The sequence below is a fragment of the Leopardus geoffroyi genome, chromosome B4 (genome assembly GCF_018350155.1).
Source record: "Leopardus geoffroyi isolate Oge1 chromosome B4, O.geoffroyi_Oge1_pat1.0, whole genome shotgun sequence".
Taxonomy (NCBI): domain Eukaryota; kingdom Metazoa; phylum Chordata; class Mammalia; order Carnivora; family Felidae; genus Leopardus; species Leopardus geoffroyi.
The window spans coordinates 137,434,918-137,458,642 of NC_059341.1; the positions used below are offsets into that span (position 1 = coordinate 137,434,918).

The window sequence follows — 23,725 nt, forward strand, 5'->3', positions numbered from 1 at the left end:
AGATGATCGCCGTGGGGACAGGCAGTTCTGCATCTGGCTCAAGATCGAGAACGGGGATTTGGAGAAGGAATGCAATTCTGGGTTCCCCCTCCTGCAGGCAGGAAATGGTCTGTGCTTCCCTCCGACCCCGCTAGAAGCTGGGAGATGTTGTGGTTCGGGGCCTTGCAGGCCTCGGGTGCCCTAACCCTAACCCTAACCAGCTGTGCCAGCTCGGATGTGGCTCGCTCTTTTAGAGACCTCGTCCCCGGTGGGAGCCTGGCATGACAGCTCGGGGAAGATGTGCTCAGTCAATCTCCTTCCTTCCTGGGGAGGCAGTCACCTGGGGCAGGCGCTGGCCAGGTAGAAAGTTGCTGAAACGTGGCCCCTGTCTTCATCTCTGAAAGGGACACAGAAGTCGCTCACGAGTTTGGATTTCGGGGGGCTGGTGGGGTGTGCTCGTGTCTTCTAAGTTCTTGCTGCTCTCGGCCCGGCATCAGCAGCGTCACCCTGGGGTGATGGTTATTGACGCTGAGCCTCGGACCCCGCCCAGACCTGCCGGATCAGCCTGTGAGCCCAGGGGGATCCCAAGTTTAGTGCTTCGGGGGTGAGTGGTTAGCCAAGGCCCCGGGGCAGGCTCTGGCTGATGATGGGAGGGGGGGGGACGATTGGCATCCCAGCGGTGACAACAGGGGGTATCCACGGTGATGTCCTCCTAGGGCTGGTCTCCCTCCGCAGGTGCCCCCTGCTGGGTTCCCCAGGATGTGGCCCCTGAGCCCCCCTCCCACGCCCTTCCCAGGCTGATCCAGGCGGCGTGCATTTCCCCGGTGTCACTGGAGACAGAAGGCATGGAATGATCTCTTCCCTCAAAGCACAGAGGAGCAGCACAGGGTCTTAAAACGGCGCTGAGGACAGGGGATTCCAAGGTTCTGAGCTGTGTAGATGCGTCTTGCATCAAACAGAAGGTGTTCCTCTGAGCCTGTGGGTGATGACAGCGACCTATTTCTTCACGCCCAAACTTACGCTTCTCTCTTGCCCACACGTGAAGGCACAGGCGTGTGGCCCTCTGTGACTTCCTCAGGGTGGGGGCGGGGGGTCTGCTGCAGACAGAGCTCTCTTCCTGCCGGGCCGCCTGGCAAGGGGAGTTCTGCGCCTCGGCCCTTCCTGGCCTCAGAGGTGAGCATCCCGGGACTGGCTCTGCTGCGGCAGGGCCCCCCTCCCTGCGGCATTGGCTGTCGTGAGCTTTGGGGCCGGGGGCACGTCCTCCTACCACAATGTCCTAATAACTTTATTTCACGAGAACGTAGGAATACGGCCATGGCCAAGGCTTCCCCGTCTCCTCCTTTCCTCTGCCCTCCCCGCTCCCAGAGGTTTAACACTGTCCTTGTCATTGGGGACCGGGGCCTTTCCTTCTCTTCTCTATGAGTTTAGACGCATACACCTAGGAATGTATCGCTTCGAGTTTCTGATTGTTCTGTTTGCATAAATATCACGCCGGATTGTCTTGAAACCTGTTTTTTATTTATTTTTTAATGTGTATTTATTTTTGAGAGAGAGAGAGAGAGAGAGACAGAGCATGAGCAGGGGAGGGACAGAGAGGGGGAGACACAGAATCCGCAGCAGGCTCCAGGCTCTGAGCTGTCAGCACAGAGCCCGACGCGGGGCTCGAACCCACAAACCGTGAGATCATGACCCGAGCCAAAGTCGGACGCTTAATGGACTGAGCCACCCGGATGCCCCTGACACCTGCTTTTTATAATTCCACACCATGATGCATATTGAACTTAATTAATTATACATTGGGCACGTGGGTGGCTCAGTTGGTTAAGCGACCCAACTCTTGATCTCAGCTCAGGTCTTGATCTCAGGGTTGTGAGTTTGAGCCCTGCGTGGGGCGTGGAGCCTACTTAAAAAAATATATATATATGTAAACCTACGTTCATCCCCTTAGTGCTTTTTCTGCTAGGTGCCGGGCCAGGCCGTTGGATGCCAGGGGCTAGGACACATCCTTCCCCTCCGTCTCCTGCCGGCTCGCCACGATCGGCACAGTGAGGACAGGCTCCGTCTCGTTCTCCCCTTCGTGCCCGGCCGAGCGGCGACAACGGAGGTGACCCTCGATGGGTGTTGGCTAGATCAGCAGGCTGTAGGACCCGGCCCGAGGCTTGCTTGCTGCTGCCGCAACGGGACCGATCTTTAGCCGCGAGCTCTTGATGTGAGGTCAGTAACGCCTGCTGACCTCCTGTGGATTTCGCTTTATTGAAACGCTCGCACGTTTATTTTCGCCTGTAAACGTCGAGAGCCGGGGTAGAACCGTGTGCCCCGGCAGAGCGAAACCCCATAAATCAGATGTCAGACTGAGCGACCCGTGTGGTTTGGGTAACCGTCACGGTACTTTTTTGTTGCTGGGGTGGTGTCTGTGCGGTTCAGGCACTCATCCTCCGCCGAGAAACGACCGCGAGTTAAACACACACAAATATACGGAGCTCGTGACGGTGGGCCGGCGTGCTCACGACGAGGCCAGATGTCATTCCTCAGGAAGAACGAGCCGGATCTGCCACTTTAAAGGCTCAGGGACGCCTGGGTGGCTCAGTCGGTTAAGCGTCCGACTTCGGCTCAAGTCACGATCTCGCGGTTTGTGGGTTCGAGCCCCGCATGGGGCTCTGTGCTGACAGCTCGGAGCCTGGAGCTGCTTCGGATTCTGTGTCTCCCTCTCTCTCTGCTCCTCCCCCACTTGCACTCTGTCTCTCTCTGTCTCGACAATAAATAAAACATTAAAAAATTTTTAAAAAAAAAGGTTGAGAGGCTGTTTTACGTTGCACTACTGGATGGGGTCGCTGGAAGTAATTTCACTCCCGTCCCACATCCGGCTCGGGAAGGACAGCTGCGCCCCGGGGGACTGTCCCCTCCCACAGACTCTGACCCTGGGCCGAACACTGCCCTCCATCTGCTGTTAATTCCGGGGATGGTGGAGATTCAGCCCGGACCCCCTAACCTCCTGGGAAAGACTGGGCCTCCCGTTTCAAGGCCTTTGCGAGCGTGATACGCCGGGAGTAACTCACCCCTTGGAGTTGTGATCCGTAGCTCGCTCTGAACACGGAATCCGCAGGTGTCATGGAAGGCTGTCCCCTCCCCCAGCCGTGGAGCGTGTTCTTGCTTAGATCTTCCTTGGGCCCTGTTTTTATGTACGTACGTATGTATTTATTTATAAACGTTTACTTTTGGGAGACAGAAACAGAGTGCGAGCAGGGGAGGAGCAGAGAGAGAGGGAGACACAGAATCCGAAGCGGGATCCAGGCTCCGAGCTGACAGCACAGAGCCTGATGTGGGGCTCGAACTCACAAACCGTGAGATCGTGACCTGAGCCTTGGACGCTTCAGTGACTCAGCCACCCAGGCGCCCGTAATTATTCTGATAAAGTGTAACTTCTGCAGAGAAACGACCCCCCTGAGCGAGGACGGAAGCCGGGAAACTCCCGGGAAGCCCTCACTATTTGGCAGGGGCCTGGAAAGCCTCATTGTTGGGTCTCCTAAAGCACAGGGAGGTTACCGTCCCCCCGACTGTCCTTGCCCCGGCCTTGGCGGGGGGGAGGGGGGGACACGTCCCTACCCTCCCTCACTTTTCCTGGCAACTCCGAGGAGGCTCAGTTCCTTTGAGGACCGGCTGTGCCTGCAAGTGGGTGTGTCTGGACCCGGGCCGGTAAGCTTTCCTCCCGGTTTCAAGTTCCTCCTGTAGACGGGGATCGGGTGGCCCGCACGCTGTTTTTGTTGGAGTTTTCTCTTTGAGCTGGTCCACACGGGGCTGCTGAAAATTCTCCCCCTGATCTGTTCGGCACCAAAACCAGGACGTGTACCTATGGCGTAAAAAGTCTCCCTAGGAGGCAAAGCATCGTGGAAATGACACCCTTAGAAAAATGGCAGAAAATGGAGTTGTCACTCTTGAGCTCCAGAGGCCATGGCTCACCCCCCCCCCCACCCCCGCCGTGAGGCCTCTGGACCCTCCGCGAAGCAGGTGAGCCCCCAGTGGGCTCCCTGCACCCCGTCGTGGCAGGCCTTGTGCTGTGGTCCCCCTTCCTGCCCCGGCGCCCCTCACGGAGCGAGAAGCCGAGAAGCCTCTATGCATTCAGACCTCTGCCTCCCTGACCGTGACCTTCCTCCGTGAGCCAGCAGCTCTCAGAGTTGGCCTTTTGCAGTCATGTCAAAGGGGAAAAAAACAAGGTGCCTAAAAGCATTTTTTTTTTTTTTCTGGGAAAGAGCCTGGGTATAAATAAATAAATGAAACCCATACGAAGGAAAAGATTAAAAAAAAAAAATCAAAGATGAAGCCTTTGCATTTGGCCTGGGGTGTGAGTGGCAGGCTTTTTATGAGATAGCTTTCAAGTGTTGAGGTTGTGGTTTTCAATTGTCGTTCCTCCTTTTTATGCGCTCCTAATTCCAGGCAGGAGAGGTGGGGTTTTTTTTGTCTTTTTGTTTTTTTTTTTTAAGCCTTGCCCAGTCCTTGGGTGGGGTGATGGAAAGGGAACGGGGCTTTGGAATCATGCCTTCGTGCATCGATTCAACAGATGCTAAAAGGCACGTCCTGCATGCCTGCCCAGGATCAGCTCGTCGGCGGCCGAGCCGGGATCCGAAAGCGACAGGAGGCTTCTGTTGTGTTGTTACCCAAATGCGAAGGCCTGTTGTGTGCACGGGCTGAGTTAGCACTGGTGTGGATGGGGGCATATGGTCCAGGAAAGAGAGAGTTCTAAGGCCGTGTGATGTGAGCTAGGCAGACGGGAGCCCGGGGTGGGAAGGGAACACCCAGGAGGGCTTCCTGGAGGAGGTTGCCAATAAGCTGAGGCTTGAAGGTGGGGAGGACTTAGCTGGGCGTAGGGCGGTGCAAGACCAGGTTCGGTCCTGACTCTGGGGCTCACGGGTGGGGGGGGGGGGGGGGCGGGGGGTGTATGTCAGGTGCGTTCACAACGAGGAGACTGGGGCTCAGCCAGGACCCGGCCACTCCCTCCCGCATTTGTTAGGAGATGAGATGAATGGGTGGCATGGAAGGTGCCTGGCCCATAGTAGGTGCTCAGGAAACGTTAGCGGCCCACAGTCCACATCCCACGGACAGTAAGAATGTGGATAGTCCGTTCACTGCCACCTCAGGTCGCAAACCGGTGACCCCTGGTTGGCCGACAGAACTGGAATGATTTGCACACGTTTATAAGTTGGGCGATTCCGCACTAAACTCTGAATTTCGAGCCTTTTTGAAAGCTCGTGCCGCTGGTGACTGCTCTCGGCCTGCCCCCCACCCCAGGCCGAGCGACGGGCGGCCGCTTGGCTCTGTCTCCTGACCCGGGCTTCATCCTGTCCCCCAGGCTCCCGGCATCTCCCCAGCCCTGTGTCCCCTGTCCCACAGCCACGCGGTCACCCCCGCAAGCTGAACTTGGGTGCCGTGCGAACCTTGGCCATCGATTTCCTCCTGGTTGGCTGCCAGGCTTGGTGTGGACAAGGGCGTTCACCTCAAAACAGTGATGCACACTCAGGAAATCAGTGAGTCCCCAGCCTCGTGACACGGAGCCCCCACCCCTTTGAACGTCCACACCCGTTATACACCCCAGACGCCGGCCCTCCCAGGCCAGCGGATCTTTCTCCGTGACTCAGGGCAGCTGGCAGTTTGCATCTTTGAAGCGTTCCACTTTCTGGCACATGGACCAGTACTTTAGAAACCAGAACATTCCAGGGATCAATGGAAAGCCACTAAGCTGGCAGAGTAGGGTCCTTGGGGAAAAGCCACCGCGGTTCAAGCAGAGCCCCTCCTTCCAAATGTCAGACTGACCGTCGGAGGACGGTAACAGATTCAGACAGAAAGGTCCTCAGTGACGGGGCTGTGTCCCTTGGGGAACCCCGTCTGTGAGGAGCAGCGGAGTCCTGAAGAGGCGTCTGTGGAACCCTGCCGTGGCTCAGGTCCACGTGGCTGCCACGTTGGGCTTCCAGAATCCCGGCTCTGATGTGTCACCCGTATGCTTTGCAGAATCAAGATCCAGATTCTTGATCGCTCAAGGCTGCACCCAATTGCTTCCTCCTACAAGAAGCCCTCCCTGGTTCTTCCTGGGATGCCTCCCCTTTTCCCTCAGTGCCTCAGAGCTTGTGCTGTGAACCCGGAGCTGAGCATTCATGATCTCGCTTATTCCTCAGAACCCCTGCGAGGCGGGTACTGCCACCGCTCCCACATTACAGACGGGAAAACTGAGGCTTAGCAAGGCAAAGGGACCCACTCCAGACCACGGGCCCGAGCGTGTGGTAAAGTGAGATTCCAACGCCGAGCTCTGTGGGCACAGCCCCGGGCTCATAACCGCCGGCCCTGTCCTGTCCCCCCCGGGCTCTGAGCACAAACTCCTTTGGAATGTGAGTCCTTGAGCCAGACAGAGCCTGGGTCGTTCTGCAAGAGCGTTTCTCGTTTATTAAGGTCGAGAAATCTCGGGTCCTGTTTAGTGTTATCTTTGATGTTCAAGGGCGGGGTGGAAACTTCTCTGTGTTCATGTGACCCAGTTTCTGTGCTTTGAAAATGCGGTTCCTTTCTCTTGCCCTGCTCCCTGTGTCTTTGAGACCAGGCGGCAGGGCCTTCTGGAATCATCTCTGTGTCCACGTGCTCTGGCTCACATCCTGTGTCCCGGTGGGCGGACGACCTGTGTGGCGTCTTTCTTAGAAGTTCCACGGGCTCGTGACTCACCTGTGTGGCACACCTGTGTCCCAAAGCCCACCTGGGCCACCCCCCACTGACATGAATCCAAAGCCTTTTGTTCCCCCCGGGCTGTGAGCATAACCACGTCTCGGGCGGCCTGGACCCCAGCGGACCTCCTTGGCCTCTCGGTCCTTCTGTGATGTCGGCCTGGGAAATGGGATTTAGGAGCTCAGGGTCTCTGCATACACCCACAAGTATGCGCCTCGTGTATACGTGAGGACTTCCTCTGAAAGATCTCTTTTTCTCTTTCCTTTTTCTGCCTCTGAACACGATGGGCTGGTTAAAATGGCTTTTGTAACTCGTCACATAGTAAAAAACAATTGCTGAAACTGGGCGGCTGTTTTCTCGGCTGGCCTGGGCCACCGGTGGGCGTCATCTTCAGAGGATTGCTGGGAGAGTGGGGGTGGGGACTTCTCAGAAACCCACCTGAGCATCCTTTACGCGTCAGGGTGGTAACATTTGTCTGTATCTTGCACGGAGTCAGGCTAAGGGCTTGGGGATGAAAAGACGGCTGCGCGTGGGGCCAGTTCCTAGGATGCGCCCTGTGGGGGTCGGATTAGGTTGTGTGCGTGCGAGGGGCCGACCGCCGGGCAGACCTCCAGACCGGATGTTGTTGGCAAAGCATTCACTTTTCCTTTCCTTTTTTCTTTTCTTTTCTTTTCTTTTCTTTTCTTTTCTTTTCTTTTCTTTTCTTTTCTTTTCTTTTTTCTCTTTCTTTCCTTTTCTTTTCCTTTTCTTTCCTTTTCTTTACTTTTCTTTTCTCTTTCTTTTCTTTTTTCTTTTCTTTTCTCTTTCTTTTCTTTTTTTTCTTTTTTCTTTCTTTTTTCTTTTCTCTTTCTTTCCTTTTCTTTTTTTCCCCTTTCCTTTCCTTTTCTTTTCTCTTTCTTTTCTTTTTTTCTTTTCTTTCTTTTTTCTTTTCTCTTTCTTTCCTTTTCTTTTCTTTCTTTTTCTTTTCTTTTTTCTTTTCTCTTTTTCTTTTCTCTTTCTTTTCTTTTCTTTTCTTTTCTTTTCTTTTCTTTTTCTTTCCTTTCCTTTTCTTTTCTTTCTTTTCTTTTCTTTTCTTTTCTCTTTCTTTCCTTTTCTTTTTTCTTTTCTTTTCTCTTAATTTTCTCTACTTTTTTTTTTGTGGTAAAACATACATAACATGAAATTGATCATTTTAACCCTTTTTAAGTGTGCTTTTTCAGTGGCGTTCATTCCATTCACAGTGTTGTTGTGCAGTCACCACCCTCCCATCTCCTGAAGCTGCTTTTCATCAGGAACTGAAACTCGGTCCCTGTTAGGGGAACTCCCCCTCTCCCCCTCCTCCCCCTCCCCCCACCATTCCACTTCAGGTCTCTGGATGTGACGACTCCGGGTCCCTCACTGTGTGAGTAGAATCGTACAGTGTTTGTCCTGTTGTGAGTGTTTCAAGGAGCTGATGCCCTCCAGGTTCACCCATGTGGTAGCTGGTGTTAGAATTTCCGTCCTTTTTTTTTAAACTTTTTAAAAATGTTTTTTTTTTAATTTATTTTTGAGAGAGAGAGAGAGAGAGACAGAGTGTGAGTGGGTGAGGGGCAGAGAGAGAGAGGGAGACACAGAATCCGAAGCGGGCTCCAGGCTCCCATCTGTCAGCACAGAGCCCGACGCGGGGCTTGAACCCATGAATTGTGAAGTCGTGAGCCAAAGTCCACTGCTCAACTGACTGAGCTACCCAGACGCCCCCTTCCTTTTTTTTTTTTTTTTTAAGTTTATTTATTTGAGAGAGATGTGAGCAGGGGAGGGGCAGAGAGAGAGAGAATCCCAAGCAGGCTCTGTATTGTCAGCACACAGCCTGACGTGGGGCTCGAACTCCCCAAACTGTGAGATCATGACTTGAGCTGAAACCAAGAGTCCGACGCTTAACCGGCTGAGCCCCCCAGGCGCCCCAGAATCTCCTCCCTTTTTCCGGGTGCACAGCCTTCCATCGTGTGGGTACATCACATTCTGCTTCATTCTGTCACCCCTTGCCGGGCACCTGTGTTGTTGGCCACCTTTTGTGAATCGTGCTGCTGTGGAACATGGGAATGCGAAAGTTGACCGCGTAAAAAGCCTCGCCTCAGGCCCTTCACCGATGTTAGAAGCAGGCGACCTGGGGCCCCACTGCTTTTGTCCTTGTGCGGGGCGGAGGGTCGGCTGTCCGCGGAGCCCGCTGTGTGCCTGGCTCTGGGCTGGAGACCTGGTGTTCATCATTTCACCCTTCCAGGGGCCCTGACATTTTGGGGAAAGGCTCAGAGGGGTCACTGGGTCTTGTCTGGGGTCACAACACTAGCAAAGTTGGGGGGATCCCCCCCCACCTGCCTGCCCCAAAGCCATCATGCTACTCTTCACATGCCCGGGATCGGACGTGTGGTTGGTTCACAGTGACTGGGGTATTGAGAGAGAACGCGTGAGAAAGTTTCGCGGAAGAGAAGACTTGGGCAAACCGGTGACCGATGGAGAGGCCGGTCTGTGGCGTGTGATGGGGACGGTTGCCCAGTGTCCTTAAGCAGGGCTGTCAAAGCAGCAGGTGCCCAGGCCCCACCCATTGAATCGGATCTTGCGTCTGGAGGCTGGAGTCCCAGGAGCAGCCAGGCGCCAGAGGAAACGTGGTGTGACAAGGGCAGGGGTGTTAGTCCTGGGGGTCCCCCATGGCGGATGTGACTCCAGGCATTCTCCTGGAGGGCCTCTAGTGTGGGGAGCGAAGGATCCTCTAGGATCCGAGCCCTGTGACTGTAAAGTGCACCCTCTACCCAGCACGCGCGCGCACACACACACACACACACACACACACACACACACACACTCTCACACACACAGACACAGACTGGTGCTATCTAGCCCCGAGGTCATGGTGCCTCCAGCTCCAAGCCTGTGGTCTGGTTTGTTGGATCCTATTGTGTGCTCTAACACCACAACCCTGGCCATTACCTGCTTGTCAGCTTTCTGTCCCCTTGAACCTGGCCGTCGACAACAGCGTTGCTTTAAATTCCAGACTTGCGTGTGCACATGCTGGGAGGGGCCTGCGCCCCCAGATTCCGCGGCTGAGGACACAGCTCTGCCGGGAGCAGAGGGGCGCCCGCCTTTGTAGGCCCCGTCGCTGTGATATTCCAGCTTTGTCCATCTCAGCAGCCGTGGGAGGTTCTGGAAGCATCCAGAAGCTTCCGTGTCTTACTCATGTGTTCCAAAGAGCAGCGAAAACAAGACTGGCAGGGCTTGGCGGGCCCCAGAAGTCCTTGGCGAGAGGGAAGAGCCGGGGGATGTATTCTCGGTTCGGAGCATTTTCCCTCGGACTCTTTCTGGGCAGCAGGCCATTTAGGAATGTTTGTTAAAGGCTTGGAAAACAGGAGTCGATTCCTCCCTGTTTCTGCTGCCAACGTGCGAGGACACGGAATTCTGTTCTCACCAACCCTTGTTTTCCTCTCTCTTCCTGCTCCACAGTGAGTGACCTACAGGAAGAAGGCAGACATGCCATCGACTCGCCGATGTCCCCTGCCTCGGCGGACGTCCACCCCGAAGACACTGTGCTAGGTAAGGCGGGTCCTGCCGGCCCCCTGTCGTGAGCGAGCTGGCCTTCCGCGGCGTGTGCCTGGGGTTGGTGAGGCTGACCAGGGGCACCGTCGGTCAGCGTGGTCTGCGGATCTCACATCATCCCAGCTGGCGTTTGAGAGTCGGGGCTCCTGGCTCAAGGTCACGTTTAGAAAAGGCCGTAGGAAAAACTACGTTTCCTCTGAGAGTTTCCGCCTCTCTGATTTCAGATGTGAGCTTTGTTAGTATTTAAGTACGACGAGGCCCACAGATCAGGGGCTGACCACCCCCAAAACGATGGCCTGTTACACGCACAGTTCCCGGGGGTGGGGGGGTTCCTGCCAGGGGTGGCTGGGAGGCAGGAGGGGAGAGCGGGGCCTTTCTCTCCTTGCGAGAAGGGCTGGGTGGGGCAGGGTAGGCAGGTTTGGCTCGGCGAGTGGATCATCTCCATGGGCTCTAGAGGCTCTCTGGAGAGGTCTGTAGCTGCCCCCGGGTGATTAGGGACATGTGGGCAGGGGGTGTGAGAACCCAGCCAAAGAGGTGGCTGGGGATGGGCTCCGGGTTGGTTGGTTTGCCCAGAAAAGGCAGTCACGGGGGCCTTGTTTGCCATCTTAGGAACTGGCCAGCCCGGGAAGGGGCAGTAGTATCTCTAGGTCCACAGGCCCCGAGGTGTCACAGCATTAGCGAATATACGAAGGAAGAAACGTAATTAGTACACCCCCATCTGTGTGTGAGCCAGAGCTATCCCAAAGCCACGGGCTTGCTAGGGAGGACCCAGCGAGTGGCAAGGCCCCTGCACCCACCTCCTTGGGGCCACGTCACAGCCGGCACTTGAGGAGGCGACAGGCAACGTGTTTTTCTCAACGCGCGTTTTGGGATCTGATCAATCTGAGAGGCCGTTGTGGAACATTCCGTGTATTTCCAAACCCTGGTTCAAAAGGAGGTCCTGGTCGGTCCCTCCCTCGTGGTTTCCACGACAAGGGCAGGCCAGCGGGAGCTTGTGGAGAAATGCAGACACAGGTTCAGCCTGGCAGGCTTGAAGCCCAGTGCTGGACGAGCCCCCTGAGATCCTGCTGGGGTCCACTGTGGCCCCTGTCTCTTCTTGGAAGAGTGTAACCCCTCACTGTCCTGCTTTTGGTTGTCTTCAGCCAGGCTGAAGTTGCTGTCCAGGCAGATGCTCCCGGGTGACCCTTTCCAAGGGGAACGCGAGGACTAGCTCGTGGGTCTGGAAATTAGCCTGACACAGAACAGGGTTCTTCACCTCGGCACTGTGGACATTTGGCACTGGGTCATTCTTTACTGTGGGGGCCTGTCCTGTGCGTTGTGGGTTTGAGCATCCCTGACCTCTGCCCACTAGATGCCACCAGCTGGGACGACCAAAAACGTCTCCAGACATTGCTACAGCCCCCCTGGGGGTCGTGGAGGGACTGTCAGTCCTGTTGAGAACCCTGCTTTAAACCAACAGGAGGGCTAGAAGGTTAATTGGAAACATCTGTCAGGCTGTTGTTTTGTTGATAATGCCTTGAACTTGCCTTTGCCTGGGCCCTAACCCTCCTGTTTTACCATCTTTATAAATAGCTGCTCTTGGGCAAAGCTTCAGTTTGCTTCGTAACGTTCTACTCGTCCCTGAAGCTTGGGTGACCTCGATAAGGACTGACCTTGTTAGCACCTGGAACTGAGATCTGAAGGCCAGAGGGGTTGTGGAGTGGGGGGAGAGGGTGTCAGGTGGACAGCGGCATGTACCAAGGCCCTGCGGCAGGCAGTGGTGAGGCTTGCTGAGGGGCAGGGGAAAGCTGGGAGGGCTGGAGTGGAGAGTGCCTGGGACAGCTGGGGAAGCCAGGCTGCAGAGGGCCTCGGAGGCCACGTGGAAGGGTCTGGCCTTGGTCCCAGGAGTACCAGGAGGCTGCTGAGGGCCGTAGCAGGGACATCACAAGGGACCCCCGTGTGGTCCCCCGTATGTCACCTGGAACATCCCGCTCAAGCATCAGATCTGCACGACTCCAAAAATAGTTCTCCACTTTGTCCCGTTTTAAAATTTCCTGCTGTGAAGCCAGTTCCACTCAAAGCCCTTTCGTTCCCTCCGGCACGGACTGGGCCCCAGGAGCCTGGTCATCGTCACCTGTGTGTCCTGCGGGCCCACCCCTGCCCAGGCCCCGAGGCCTCCCTCTCCGCTTCCCCCCGCACGCAGTCAGCCGTGCCTCCCACACCCCCTCTCCTTCCAGGCCCTGGTCGGTTTTGTTCTGGTTCGTGTCCGGCCCCCGTGGATCTTCTTATTGTCACATGAGTCCCTCAGGGGCAGCTTGCTGGGCCCCAGCGTCCTTGGATCAAGGCCTGAACATGGAGCGAAAACAAGTGACAAGTAAACAGAACAGGGATGAACACGTTTTATTGGGAAACCTCGCCCACCGTCACCCACACTTAATTTTTGCTATTTTTTCCTAATTTTTTGGCCCGTACTGTTTTACGTAGTGGTGAGCTTTCTCAGCACACGTATTTATTAACAGTGGCTGCGGGGAGCTCTTCCCACAGATCCGATGCGGGCCGTGTGCATGCCGTCCTCTCCCTTCGTCCCCAGCCAGGGGCGGCTTCCTGCTTCCCGTTCAGGAAGGGGCCGGGCCCATCCACCTTCCAGAAGTCGGCTGCCCGCTCCGGCTCGTGTGACTTGATGTGGCACCGTGCGGGGCCGGTGGCTCTCTGCTCTCAGTCCGTCTGCCCCGCTTTGTGCGAGGGGAGCCGGCCGTCCCCGTGTCCCCGCACGCCCACTGGTGCTGACCGTGACTCTTTTCCCCGGCAGGGGAGAATGAGGAACGCACAATGATCGACCCCACGTCCAAGGATGACCCCAAATTCAAGGAGCTGGTCAAGGTAAGGAGCGCCTCGGTTAGCACGTTCCATTCGCGCTGCTGGGCTGCATCGGGGAGCGGAGGGTGAGGGGCTGAGCCCAAAAGATGGTCCCCGGGGCCAGGGAGGCAGTGATGGCAGGGCGGGGGGGGCCCCGGGACTGCTTCTGAGCCACGGCGGTGCCTTCCGCGCCCTCCGCCTGATTTTCTGAGCTCCGGCTCAGCGGTGAGGCCGTATTTGTGGCATTTGTGTGTGTCCTCGTGAGGACTGTGGTTTTGATTGCTCTGATCTAAACCACAACAGGGCTTCAAAAGGCAATCCTTCTGACTTTAAGCAAAGGCTCGGCGCGCTCACAGCGTGCTCCCCCCACTCCGGGAGACCCGGCTCCGGGCTGCCTGGGCAGCCGTGGAAAAGGTTTCTCTTCTGCAGCTCGAGGTCGGCTCGGGTGAGCCCCCCAAGGCGCTGAAAACACCGTGCACGGCCAGGCCACAGACATAGTCTATTAAAAGCGCTCCTCAAACACGTTTCTCCACCTCAGCCTCCGCCGTCGGACCCGAGGTGCCGTGTTCTCACAGGGGCTGACGCAGAAGAAAGAAAACCTTGGCAAATTGTGTCCTTTTAAAAACTGACCTTGAAGATGTCCGTTTTAGGACCCACCCCCAAATGTGGATTCTTAACAACTTAAATGGCCTAGTTTATTTTTTGAAGAATTTTTTTCTCCCATCCCACACAAGAGAATTGGTGAGAAAAGTGACCCTCTCTTTCAGCCCCCCAAGATGTTATTACAGGGGATGTCGAGGTAGTGGAAAGGGTTCGGCTTCTCCAGAGAAACGGAACCAACAGAACGGATCCATCCATCTTTCTGTCTGCCTGCCTGTGTATCTCTGGGACGTTAATTGTGACAAATCGGCTCGCACGATTAAAGTCCCACACTCTGCTGTCTGCAGCCGGAGACCCAGGAAAGTGGGTGCTGTCATTCCAAGGCCAGCGAGCCAGGAGGACTGAGGACAGGGGTTGATGTGCAGAAGAGGATGATTCCAGCCTTCCTCCACCTTTTCGCGCCATTCAGGCCCCCCTGTGGATTGAGGGAGGTCCCCTCTGCAATGGGGAGGCTCTTGTGCTTTGCTGGGTCCTCCAATTCAAATGCTAATCTCTTCTGGAAACACCCTCACGGAAGGACGGAAGGACGGAAGGACGGAAGGAGGGACACAGCCAGAAGGAATGTTGAATCAGACCTTCGGCTGCCCATGGCTCAGTCCTGCTGACACTTAGTATTAACCGCCACTGGGCTTTCTCCTTCTCTGACATGTGAGCAAAGCTTGAGAGTTCACAGCTTGAAACACCCCCAGGGGAGCCGGTGCCCTCCTCCCTTTGACACGGGCACAGAGAGGAGAGGCACCCCGCCCTCCCACCGCCAGCTTACCGTGTGTGTTAGTGAGGTGCGCCTTCACTAACCGTGAATTAAGCTGCGAATCTCCACAGGAGATCGGCCGCGTGGTCGAGCATCGACTGGGTGTTGTTCCAAAGCCGTGGCCAGCTCCGTGGCGCCCCTGCCTCGCCCCCCTTCTGGTCACTCTTGCTGGTCTGGGGTTGCGCCCCCCGGCAAGGGAGCAGCAGCGAGCTTGGCCCTGGGCGCTCTTTCTGGGCAAAAGGGGCTCTGCAGACGTAACGCAGGGGTCTTGGTTTGAGAGAGGATCCTGGGATGCCCGGGTGGGCCCAGTCCCGGCACAAGGGTCCTTAGAAGAGGGGGAGATTCGACCACGGGTGTAGATACAACCTGATGATAGGAAAGCAGGTGCTGCATTGCGGGCTTGGAAGGTGCAGGAAGGAGCCGTGTGCCAAGGAGTGCAGGCGTCGTCTGGGAGCCGGTGAAGGCGAGGAAACGGATTCTCCCCTGGAGCCTCCAGAAGGAGCTGGCCCTCCCACCACCTTGACCTTAGCCCCGTGGAGCTGATTCTGGACTTCTGACCTCTAGGGCTGGAAGGGGATAATACGCGGGTACCGTGGAGGTCATTTGTTAGAGCAGCCATAGGAAACCTCGTCACCAGACTACGTCACCTCCCTTCCCCAAGGTGCCTCCTCCTGGCTACAGCTGCCGGTTCGTTCCCCAGTCCCCCTGGGTCACTCTGTCACTTCCTGGAAGGGCCAGCTGCGAGACGCTTCGATGTGGCCGTCCCGCCAGCTTGGAGCACACGTGCCAAGAGATGGGCAATTTCCGGAAGGTTCCGCCTGCTTTCAGGCTGCAGGCAGCATCTCGAGGCAGGCTTGGGGGCGTACTTTTTACTTCCTCAAGCGTTTTCCAAAATAAACGTTAACACGGCAAGCATGACGGTGGCACTGGGTGGGCATCGGCGAAACATCAGCTGCCGTGGTGGGAGTGTGGAGGGGCCGACGCAAAGTGTTCGTTCTCACTAACTGCGGCCCCTTTTTTTTTTTTTAAAAGTTTATTTATTTTGAGAGAGCCAGAGAACAAGTGGGGTAGGGGCAGAGAGAGGGGGACACAGGATCTGAAGCAGGCTCCGTGCCGCCCGCACGGAGCCTGACTTGGGGCTCGAACTCGCAAACCTGAGCCGAAGTCGGATGCCCAACCGACTGAGCCCCCCCAGGCGCCCCGGTAACCACAGCCTTTTTGACCAGAGTCGCGTGTGGGTGGCGGCGTGGGAGATGCCTGTGCTGAGCTCCGGGCGTGTGGGGTGCTGCGTGTGGGGCCCGCGCGCGTCCCTGAGTCGGGGTTCGCTGGCGTCAGCACCCGCTTCTCCTGGGAGCAGCGTGTGTGTCCGGTGAGGGGTGAGCCGGGAGGGTCACCTGCCGTCTTCTCCTGGGGCTGGAGGCCGGGACCGTGGCCTGCCCTCGGGGGCCAGCAGCCTGGGCCGCGTCGCCTCCCAGCTCCCCTCTTTGCTCCCCGTGCTCGAGCCCCCGGCCTCTTGGCTGCCGAGCACGTGCCCACCCGGGTGTGAGGTTAGAGCCGCCGGTCCCCCGAGCCCGCCCTCGCTTCTGACGCCAGTTACAAGTTTGGGGTCCCCAAGGCGACATGGAGGTTTGACCCCAGAAAGACTCGCACAGCTCACGGAGCGTTGCCGTGCTCTCAGCCGTGCTTCGTCACGGTGGAAGGACACAGGTTAAAACCCGCCGAGGGGGGAGGAGCTCAGGGCAGGCCCAGGAGGGCACCGTCCACTTGCCTTCTGGCGGCATCGAGGACAGCGTCACTTACTGGCGACGATATGACCGTGTTCTTCGAGCACTGCCCGCCAGGGAAGCTCCCAAGCCTCGTGGTCCGGAGTGTTTAGGGGAGCACCACCCCGTGGGCGGAACCGACTGCCCTCACGGCCGGCTGCCCCCAGCCCTTCCGCCCCGATGGACAGAGGGTGACCCAGAGCCCCCATCCTGGGCCACGTGGGTCGCTTCTGGCAGCCCAGGCTCCCGCCCCAGGCACGCTGTCTGGCAGGATGCCCCGGGGGCCTGAGGCGCGGGCCAGCCTGCGCTCTGGGCAGGGTTAGTGTCTGCACCTGTCTGGGCGCTCCTGGCCCCCCGCGTGGAGTACCCTTCTCCGCTTCTCCACTGCCTCCTGCCACTCCCTCCTCCAGCGCCCTCCCTGCACCCGGGCACTTCGCACCTCCTTGCCCTGCCTGGTCTCCTCCCCTCCACTTCCTGTGGCCTGGCACCTGGCCTTTGGTCTGGCCTGTCTTCCGCTGGGTCCCCAGGGCCTGGGCGTGTGCCCGCACACAGCGAGGCTGATCCGCACTTGCAGGACGAGGAGTGAACCGGCGGGGGCGGGGTGGGGGGGGCACCAACGTGTGGTTTTGCGTCAGAACCACTGCTGAGGGCGTGCGGCTTCGGGACGACCCACGTCTCCTTGCCCCGTCCCAGCCCTGCAGGGTCTGAATCTCGGGAAGGGGGCTCTGGGAGCACGGGGCGGGGGGCGGGGGCGCTTGTGGATCGGACGCTGACATGGGGGGTCCCCGGAGTACGCCCTGGGAGCCGGGAGTGTGGACGGCCGGTCTTGGTGGTCCCGACGGAATGCCTCCAAGCCCTTGACCTTCGTGATTCTTGCTGCTTTCCAGACCCCCTTTCTGCACCGGGGACTCGCCTGGTCCAAGCCTCTGGTCGATCATGTCTGAGGAGGCCTCGGCAAAGGGCACCTGCCCGTGGTTCTTTGCAGGGATTTGGCTCAGAACCGGGGTTTTGGGTGGGGAGTGTGGACCACGCGCAGGCCTGAGCGGGTCTGGGGTGAGGTCCGCTGGGCACGTCCCAGTCTGGGCACCCGAGGGACCCTTCAGCGGGAGTGCGGTCAGCCCCCTCCTTTCCTTTCTCCGTTCTCCGTCATCTGGTCTTTTTCACCTCTTGTCTTGACCCCTGTCCTGTCTCCCTCTGGGGACTTAGCCCCGCCAACCTGCTGCCGCGGAAGCGTCACCGTTTAAGATACTGTGAGCTGCCCTCTGCTTCCTTATAAAAGACAAGCCCGGCTCGGCCTAAGCCAGCTCATAAGGACGAGGCCGTTCGTTCAGAAATTCTCTTTGAGCATCTGTTGTGCATAATGCAGTGTTAAGGGGCAAAGGTGCTTGGAGTCTGGCCTCCTCCATTCACATCCCGGCCCGGATTAAAGCGGGAAAGGTGGCGTCGTGACCGTGACGGAGGCTCCGTTATCGCCGTGTGGCAGGTGCTGGAACGTGAGCGCGTCCCGGGCGGTGCGGGCACGGAGCAGAATGGGTGGGCCTGCGGTGGGAATCGGGGAGTGGGCACGAGCCTTCCGTGGGTTCAGGAGCCCGACAGACCTCCCGCAGCTCTCTGCCGGTGCTTTGTGCCGCAGTAATTTTCTCTAGCACCTTCCGGAAGCTCCCCGAACTGCCTAACGGGGCGAACGGCTCGCGTGGCCCGGGAAGATTGCAGCTTATAGATGAGACGCTTTGTGTTTTGAACGATCCTCGAAAGAGAGAGCACGGCAGTTGTCATGCTCTCCCGGAACAGACAGCCAGAGAAAGGCCTGCCCCCCGGGAAGCCACGCTGGTCCGAGGCGAGCTGGCCGTTTTCCTCCCCGTGAGCAGATTTCACATCTCATTTCCCGGCTTCTCGGACGAGACTCTTGCTGCTTGTTGAGTTCTGTTTCCTTCCTCCCTTTGTCCCTGTGAAGAAAACAGCTGCATATCGACGGTCTGGGCGGAAGGCAGTGCCGTGAGCGCCAGAGCCGCTCGGAGACGCGCCCTGTGATGCGTCCTGGCCCTGCACCCAGCTCCGGGTGGCCTCCCCGCCCGTGGCAGGAAAGCCCGCCTCAGTGGATTAAGCAGCGATGAGCCTGTTTGGAAGTGATTAAAACATAACTGTCATAGCTTTGGGGGAGACAGGTCGCAGATCCTGATTATCATTCAGGAGGAGCTAGAGAAACGGTAATTTTTTATTCTGCTTAAGGCAAGCTTGTAAAGCGGGCGTGCACAGAGCGCTCTGCCACGGGCATCGTTAATTTGTGTCCTGGACATTTGCCTGCAGGATTTGGGGCTTGCAGATGAGTCCGTCCGAAAAATAATAACGGGTGTTCTCTGTAAAAAGCCTTTTGTGAAGCAGAGGACTGAGAGAGGGACCAGCCGGGAAGTAGGACGGGGTACTTTGTGGTTGGCGTCCAGGCGGAGGTTGAGTCTCCCCGGGGCCGGTGATGAACTTGGGTGCTGGACTGCTTTCGCTCCCCAGAGTCGACCCCCGTTGGCCTGTGGTGGAGAATATGCTTTTCATCCCTTTCTGTCTTGTTCTGTAATTGAGCTTTGATCAGGTCAGCGATCAGATGGCATTTTTAAGTTCTCGTTTCTTGGTAGCAGAAACGTTGTCTCGTGTTTAACGGCAGGACTGTGCTCCGGGCCAGGCGGCCTCTGGAGCCAGATGTCCGGGTGCCCGGGAGACCGGCCCTGTTCTGTAGGCAGTGCTGCACTTGATCGGAGCGCCTTGCATGGGTCTGTTCCAGGTTTAGCCACTGGGGACGTGTCGTCGGGCAAAACAGAGGCCCCACCCTTACGGAATGGACAGGCCAGCTGGAGAGACGGATCTGCCGAACTGTGGTCAGATGGCCGTGAGCGCTTTGCAGGAAGCCAAAACAAGAAGGAGGGCGGCTTCCTCTCCCTCTGTGGGAGGTGTGGTGGTCAGGGAGGTGGCATTTGAACCGAGAGCTGCTCGTTGGTACCTAGGGGAAGAACGTCCCCGCAGGGGCAAGAGCAGATGCAAAGGTCCCGTGGTATGCGTGTGCCTGGCATGTATAAGGACCAGCGAGGGGGGCAGTGGTCAGAGATAAGATCGGAGAGGCGGCAGGGACGCCCATGGTGTTAGACTACCAGCAGGACGGGGACCAGTTCTCTCTAGTCGCCGTGGGAGCATTAGGGGGCCCGGCTCCCGTGTCCCCCCGTGTGTATGCTCCCTGCACATGCCCTTCCCAGCAAGCAGCTGTGACACCTTAACCGCCCCGTGTGGGGCACAGATGAGGTCATGTTTATATCTCCAGTGCCTGGGGGGTCCTCTGGTATATACTAGGTGCTGCTGGCTATGCTGAGTGAATCAGAAAGGGGCTTTTGACGTGCAGAGAGCTCCGGGGATGGTCACATGCGAAGAGCTCTGGGGGTGGCCACACTCACGTCTGCGGGGACCGTCGTAGCCGCTTAGGACTGCCGGCCACATCACCTCCCCAAATCCTCAGAATAACCCCGCGGAAGCAGATGTTACCCTCTGCCTTCCTGAGAGTCATTCAGTCACCGCTTTATCGAGACGGAGTTCACATCCCGAACGGTTTGGCGGGAGCTGGGCTGCGCCTACGGTCACGCAGCCACTGCCTCCGTCGATTTAGGAACGCTGTCATTGTCCTCACTCCCAAAAGACCCCCCCCCCCCGACCCCCGCCACCACCAGCAGTCAGTCCCTACTCCTTCCCCTCCCCTCCCGCCGGCAGCCACTGTCCCTTTGGAATTATTCTGTCTCCATAAACCTGCCCGTTCTGGGTATTTTGCATAAGGGGAATCATACGATGTGTGGCCTTTTGTGACTGGCTTCTTTCACTTGGCGTAATATTGGAAAGATTCACCTGAGGGGTGGAGTCAGTTAAGCGTCCGACTTTGGCTCAGGTCATGATCTCGCGGTCCGTGAGTTCGAGCCCCGCGTCGGGCTCTGTGCTGACGGCTCGGAGCTTGGAGCCTGCTTCGGGTTCTGTGCCTCCCTCTCTCTCTGCCCCTCCCCTGCTCGTGCTCTGTCTCTCTCTCTCCCTCCCTCTCTCTCTGTCTCTGTCTCTGTCAAAAATAAATAAACGGGGCGCCTGGGTGGCGCAGTCGGTTAAGCGTCCGACTTCAGCCAGGTCACGATCTCGCGGTCCGTGAGTTCGAGCCCCGCGTCAGGCTCTGGGCTGATGGCTCAGAGCCTGGAGCCTGTTTCGGATTCTGTGTCTCCCTCTCTCTCTGCCCCTCCCCCATTCATGCTCCGTCTCTCTCTGTCCCAAAAATAAATAAACGTTGAAAAATAAATAAACATTAAAAAAAATTTAAAAAACAAAAGCATCCGACTCTTGGTTTCCGCTCAGGTCATGATCTCCCAGTTTGTGAGTTCAAGCCCCGTGTTGGGCTCTGAGCTGGCAGTGTGAAGGAAGCCTGCTTGGGATTCTCTCTCTCCCGCTCTCTGCCCCTCTCCCTCTTGCTCTGTCTCTCAGAATAAATAAATACACTTAAAAAAAAAAAAAGATATATCTGTGTTGTAGCAGCTGTTCCTTTTTTATGGCTACTCCCTTCATCTGTTGATGGACCTTGGGTTGTTTCCACCTTTTGACTGTTTGAAACAGGGAAGGTATTGAACATCTGTGTATGAGATTTTGCGTGGACACGTGTGTTCAGTTCTCCGGCATTGCTGGGTCAGCTGATAATTTTATGTCTCACCTTCTGAGAAATAGCCAGACTGTTTTGCAGAGCGGTTTCAACCGTTGTACGTTCCCTTCAGCAATGTATGAAAGGTCCTGGTTTCTCCATATCCTTGCCAGCACTGTTTATTATACGTCTTTTTTTTTTTTTTTTAAGTTTTCTTAGTGTTTATTTATTTTTGAGAGAGAGAGACGAAGAGACAGAGCATGAACAGGGGAGGGGCAGAGAGAGAGAGACACACAGAATCGGAAGCAGGCTCCAGGCTCTGAGCCATCAGCCCAGAGCCCGACGCGGGGCTCGAACTCCCGGACCGCGAGATCGTGACCTGAGCCGAAGTCGGACGCTCAACCGACTGAGCCCCCCCCAGGCGCCCCTATTATACATCTTTTTGATCACAGCTACCCTAGGCGGTATGTCCCCATCGCTCTGACTTGCATTTGCCTCATCGCACGTGGCGCTGACCGTCTCTTCGTGCGTTGGGCGTGCGCACGCGTCCTCGGAGAAACGTCTCTTCAGATCTCTTGCCCATTTTAAAACCGGTTGTCTTTTTATTGCTGAGTTCTGAGAGCACTTTATGTATTCTGGAGAGAAATCCTCTCTCGAGATTTGCAAAATCTTCTCCCATTCTGTGGGCCGTCCTTTCACTTCCTTGCCGGGTATCTTTGGAGGGACAAAAGTGTTTAGTTTTGTTTCAGTCCGGTGTTACCTGCTTTTTACTTTGGTGGTTTGGGAGATTTCTTCGCGGCTCTCAGTGGCGTTCTGTTGGTCTCTGTGTCCGTCCTTAGGCCCGTGCTGCGTGCTTTTATTACCGCGGCTTTTTAGTTACGTTTGAAGTCGGGAAGCGGGAGTGCTCCAACGTTTTTTTCCCTCTTCTTCAAGATTGTTTTGGCTCAAGGGGAGCCCTTGAGTTTCCATATGCGTTTCAGGACCTGCTTGTCCGCTCCTGCAAAGAAGCCATCTGGATGGTGATTTTTTTTAATGGTATTTATTATTATTTTTTTCCTATCTACCACAGCAATATATATAGACACGCTGTGGAAGCCTGAAAGACAAAAATCAAACAGAAGGCAGTGGTAATTTTCTTTTATTTGTGTCCCTTCAGGCTTCGTGTTTTGCGTATATAGCTTTTCCTGCGCAGAATTTAGAATCGTTCCAGCGTCAGTCAGTGTGTCGGGGGCACGTTTGGATGAGTATCTTGGCGGAAGCTTCTGGAACTGGAATTGCCGGGTCCCACAGCACACCCGGGGATAGGAATTGATTTGTCGTCTTTTTCACGGAGACTCTGAGGACCGCAGGGGCTAAGTGACAGGCCCAAGGTCACACGGCTAAAAGCCGGGGAGAGCCGGGCGTCCAGCGCGGACCCCGGGTCCCGCGGCGCGTTTCGTAGGTGGCGGGCGGGGGCGTTTGCATGGGACGCGGATGCTTGAAATGTGCGACAGAATATGGCGTTTTAGTTTTCTCTCCACCTGTAGCCAAGTACCCGTTCAGCCGCTTAAAGCCACGTGGGTTTATCCGCGCACAGTTCTGTAGGCCAGAGGTCCGCGTGGTGTGGCCGGGCTCGCTGCTCAGGGTGTCACCTGTTGAGTTCCTTTCTGGAGGCTCCGGGGACGCATCAGCTCTCCGCCCCGAGAGGCCTGTCCTCTCCGGGGGGGGGGGGGGGGGGGGCGCTGTCCTCAGAGCCAGCAAAGGAGAATCCCCCCCCCCCCTCGGGCGTGTTGCCCCTCTCTCTCGGACTGTGGTCTCTGACCTCTTGGTCACGTTCAAAGGGCTCACGTGATTAGGTCAGGCCCTCCTGGATAGTCTCTCTTTCTCGAGGTCAACTGGGTCCAAACGAGCCTAATCATCATGGGGCATATACCATCATCTTCACAACCCTGGGAGGATCACAGCAGGCCGGGCTCTTAGGGGGCATTTTTAAACTCTGCCCACAGGGGCTCCTGCGTGGCTCAGTCGGTTAAGCGTCCGACTTAGGCTCAGGTCATGATCTCACGGTCCGTGGGTTCGAGCCCCACGTCAGGCTCTGTGCTGACAGCTTGGAGCCTGGAGCCTGCTTCTGATTCTGCGTCTCCCTCTCTCTCTCTGTCCCTCCCCTGCTTGTGCTCTGTCTCTCTCTGTCTCAGAAATAAACATTAAAAAATAAAAAAAACAAAAACGCTGCGCCTACAAAATTGTTTGAAAGCCGTTAGCCAAAAAATTATAAACGACATTAGGGACGTGATTAGTAGTCACTTATCTGGTATTTATCTAGTTATTTTTTATTTTTTAAAGTTTATTTACTTATTTTGAGAGTGAGCGAGTGCGTGCGTCCGAGCGAGGCCTGGATTCTGCCGTTCCCTCCACTCTTGCTCATGATTCATCTTCTCCGCCCGTCTGCCAGGGGAGCGCCGACTCCCGGAGGTCGGGGACACCTTTGCCCCCCACAGCCTGGCACGGGGAAGGCGCCCGGTGCCAGCTGTTGTGTTAAATGCAAGACTGTCACTTGGCTCCAATAATCACTGTAAAATTGTCGATGGAAGGACCGTGGTGGAGCTTTGTGGGCTTAAGGGGTCGAGGGTGAGGGGTTCCCGCCGGGAGTCAGGTGGCTGGTGGCCAGGGGGAGGTGAAGGCATGGCCGTGGGTCTCTGGGGTCCCTGACTCCGCCCCCGCGGCTATATAACTGGGGCCCTGAGACGGCAGGCGATGGGGTCCAGATGCCTTGCTGGGTCTCTGCCTCACCCCACGGATGTCGGGGCAGGAGGGGGACAGATGTCCTCCCGTCTGCGGATGCTCCCGGCTGCTTCCAGATCTTTCCCTGCCTCC

At 56.8% G+C, this 23,725-nt stretch overlaps 1 protein-coding gene across 1 annotated transcript in view; it reads left to right on the plus strand.

Moving 5' to 3' along the window:
• PARVB (parvin beta) overlaps nucleotides 1-23,725 on the plus strand; it is a 103,574-nt gene that overhangs the window by 40,404 nt on the left and 39,445 nt on the right. The window contains 2 exon segments of the mRNA XM_045465439.1: nucleotides 10,129-10,218; nucleotides 13,010-13,080. Coding sequence (XP_045321395.1) covers nucleotides 10,129-10,218; nucleotides 13,010-13,080 — 161 coding nt within the window.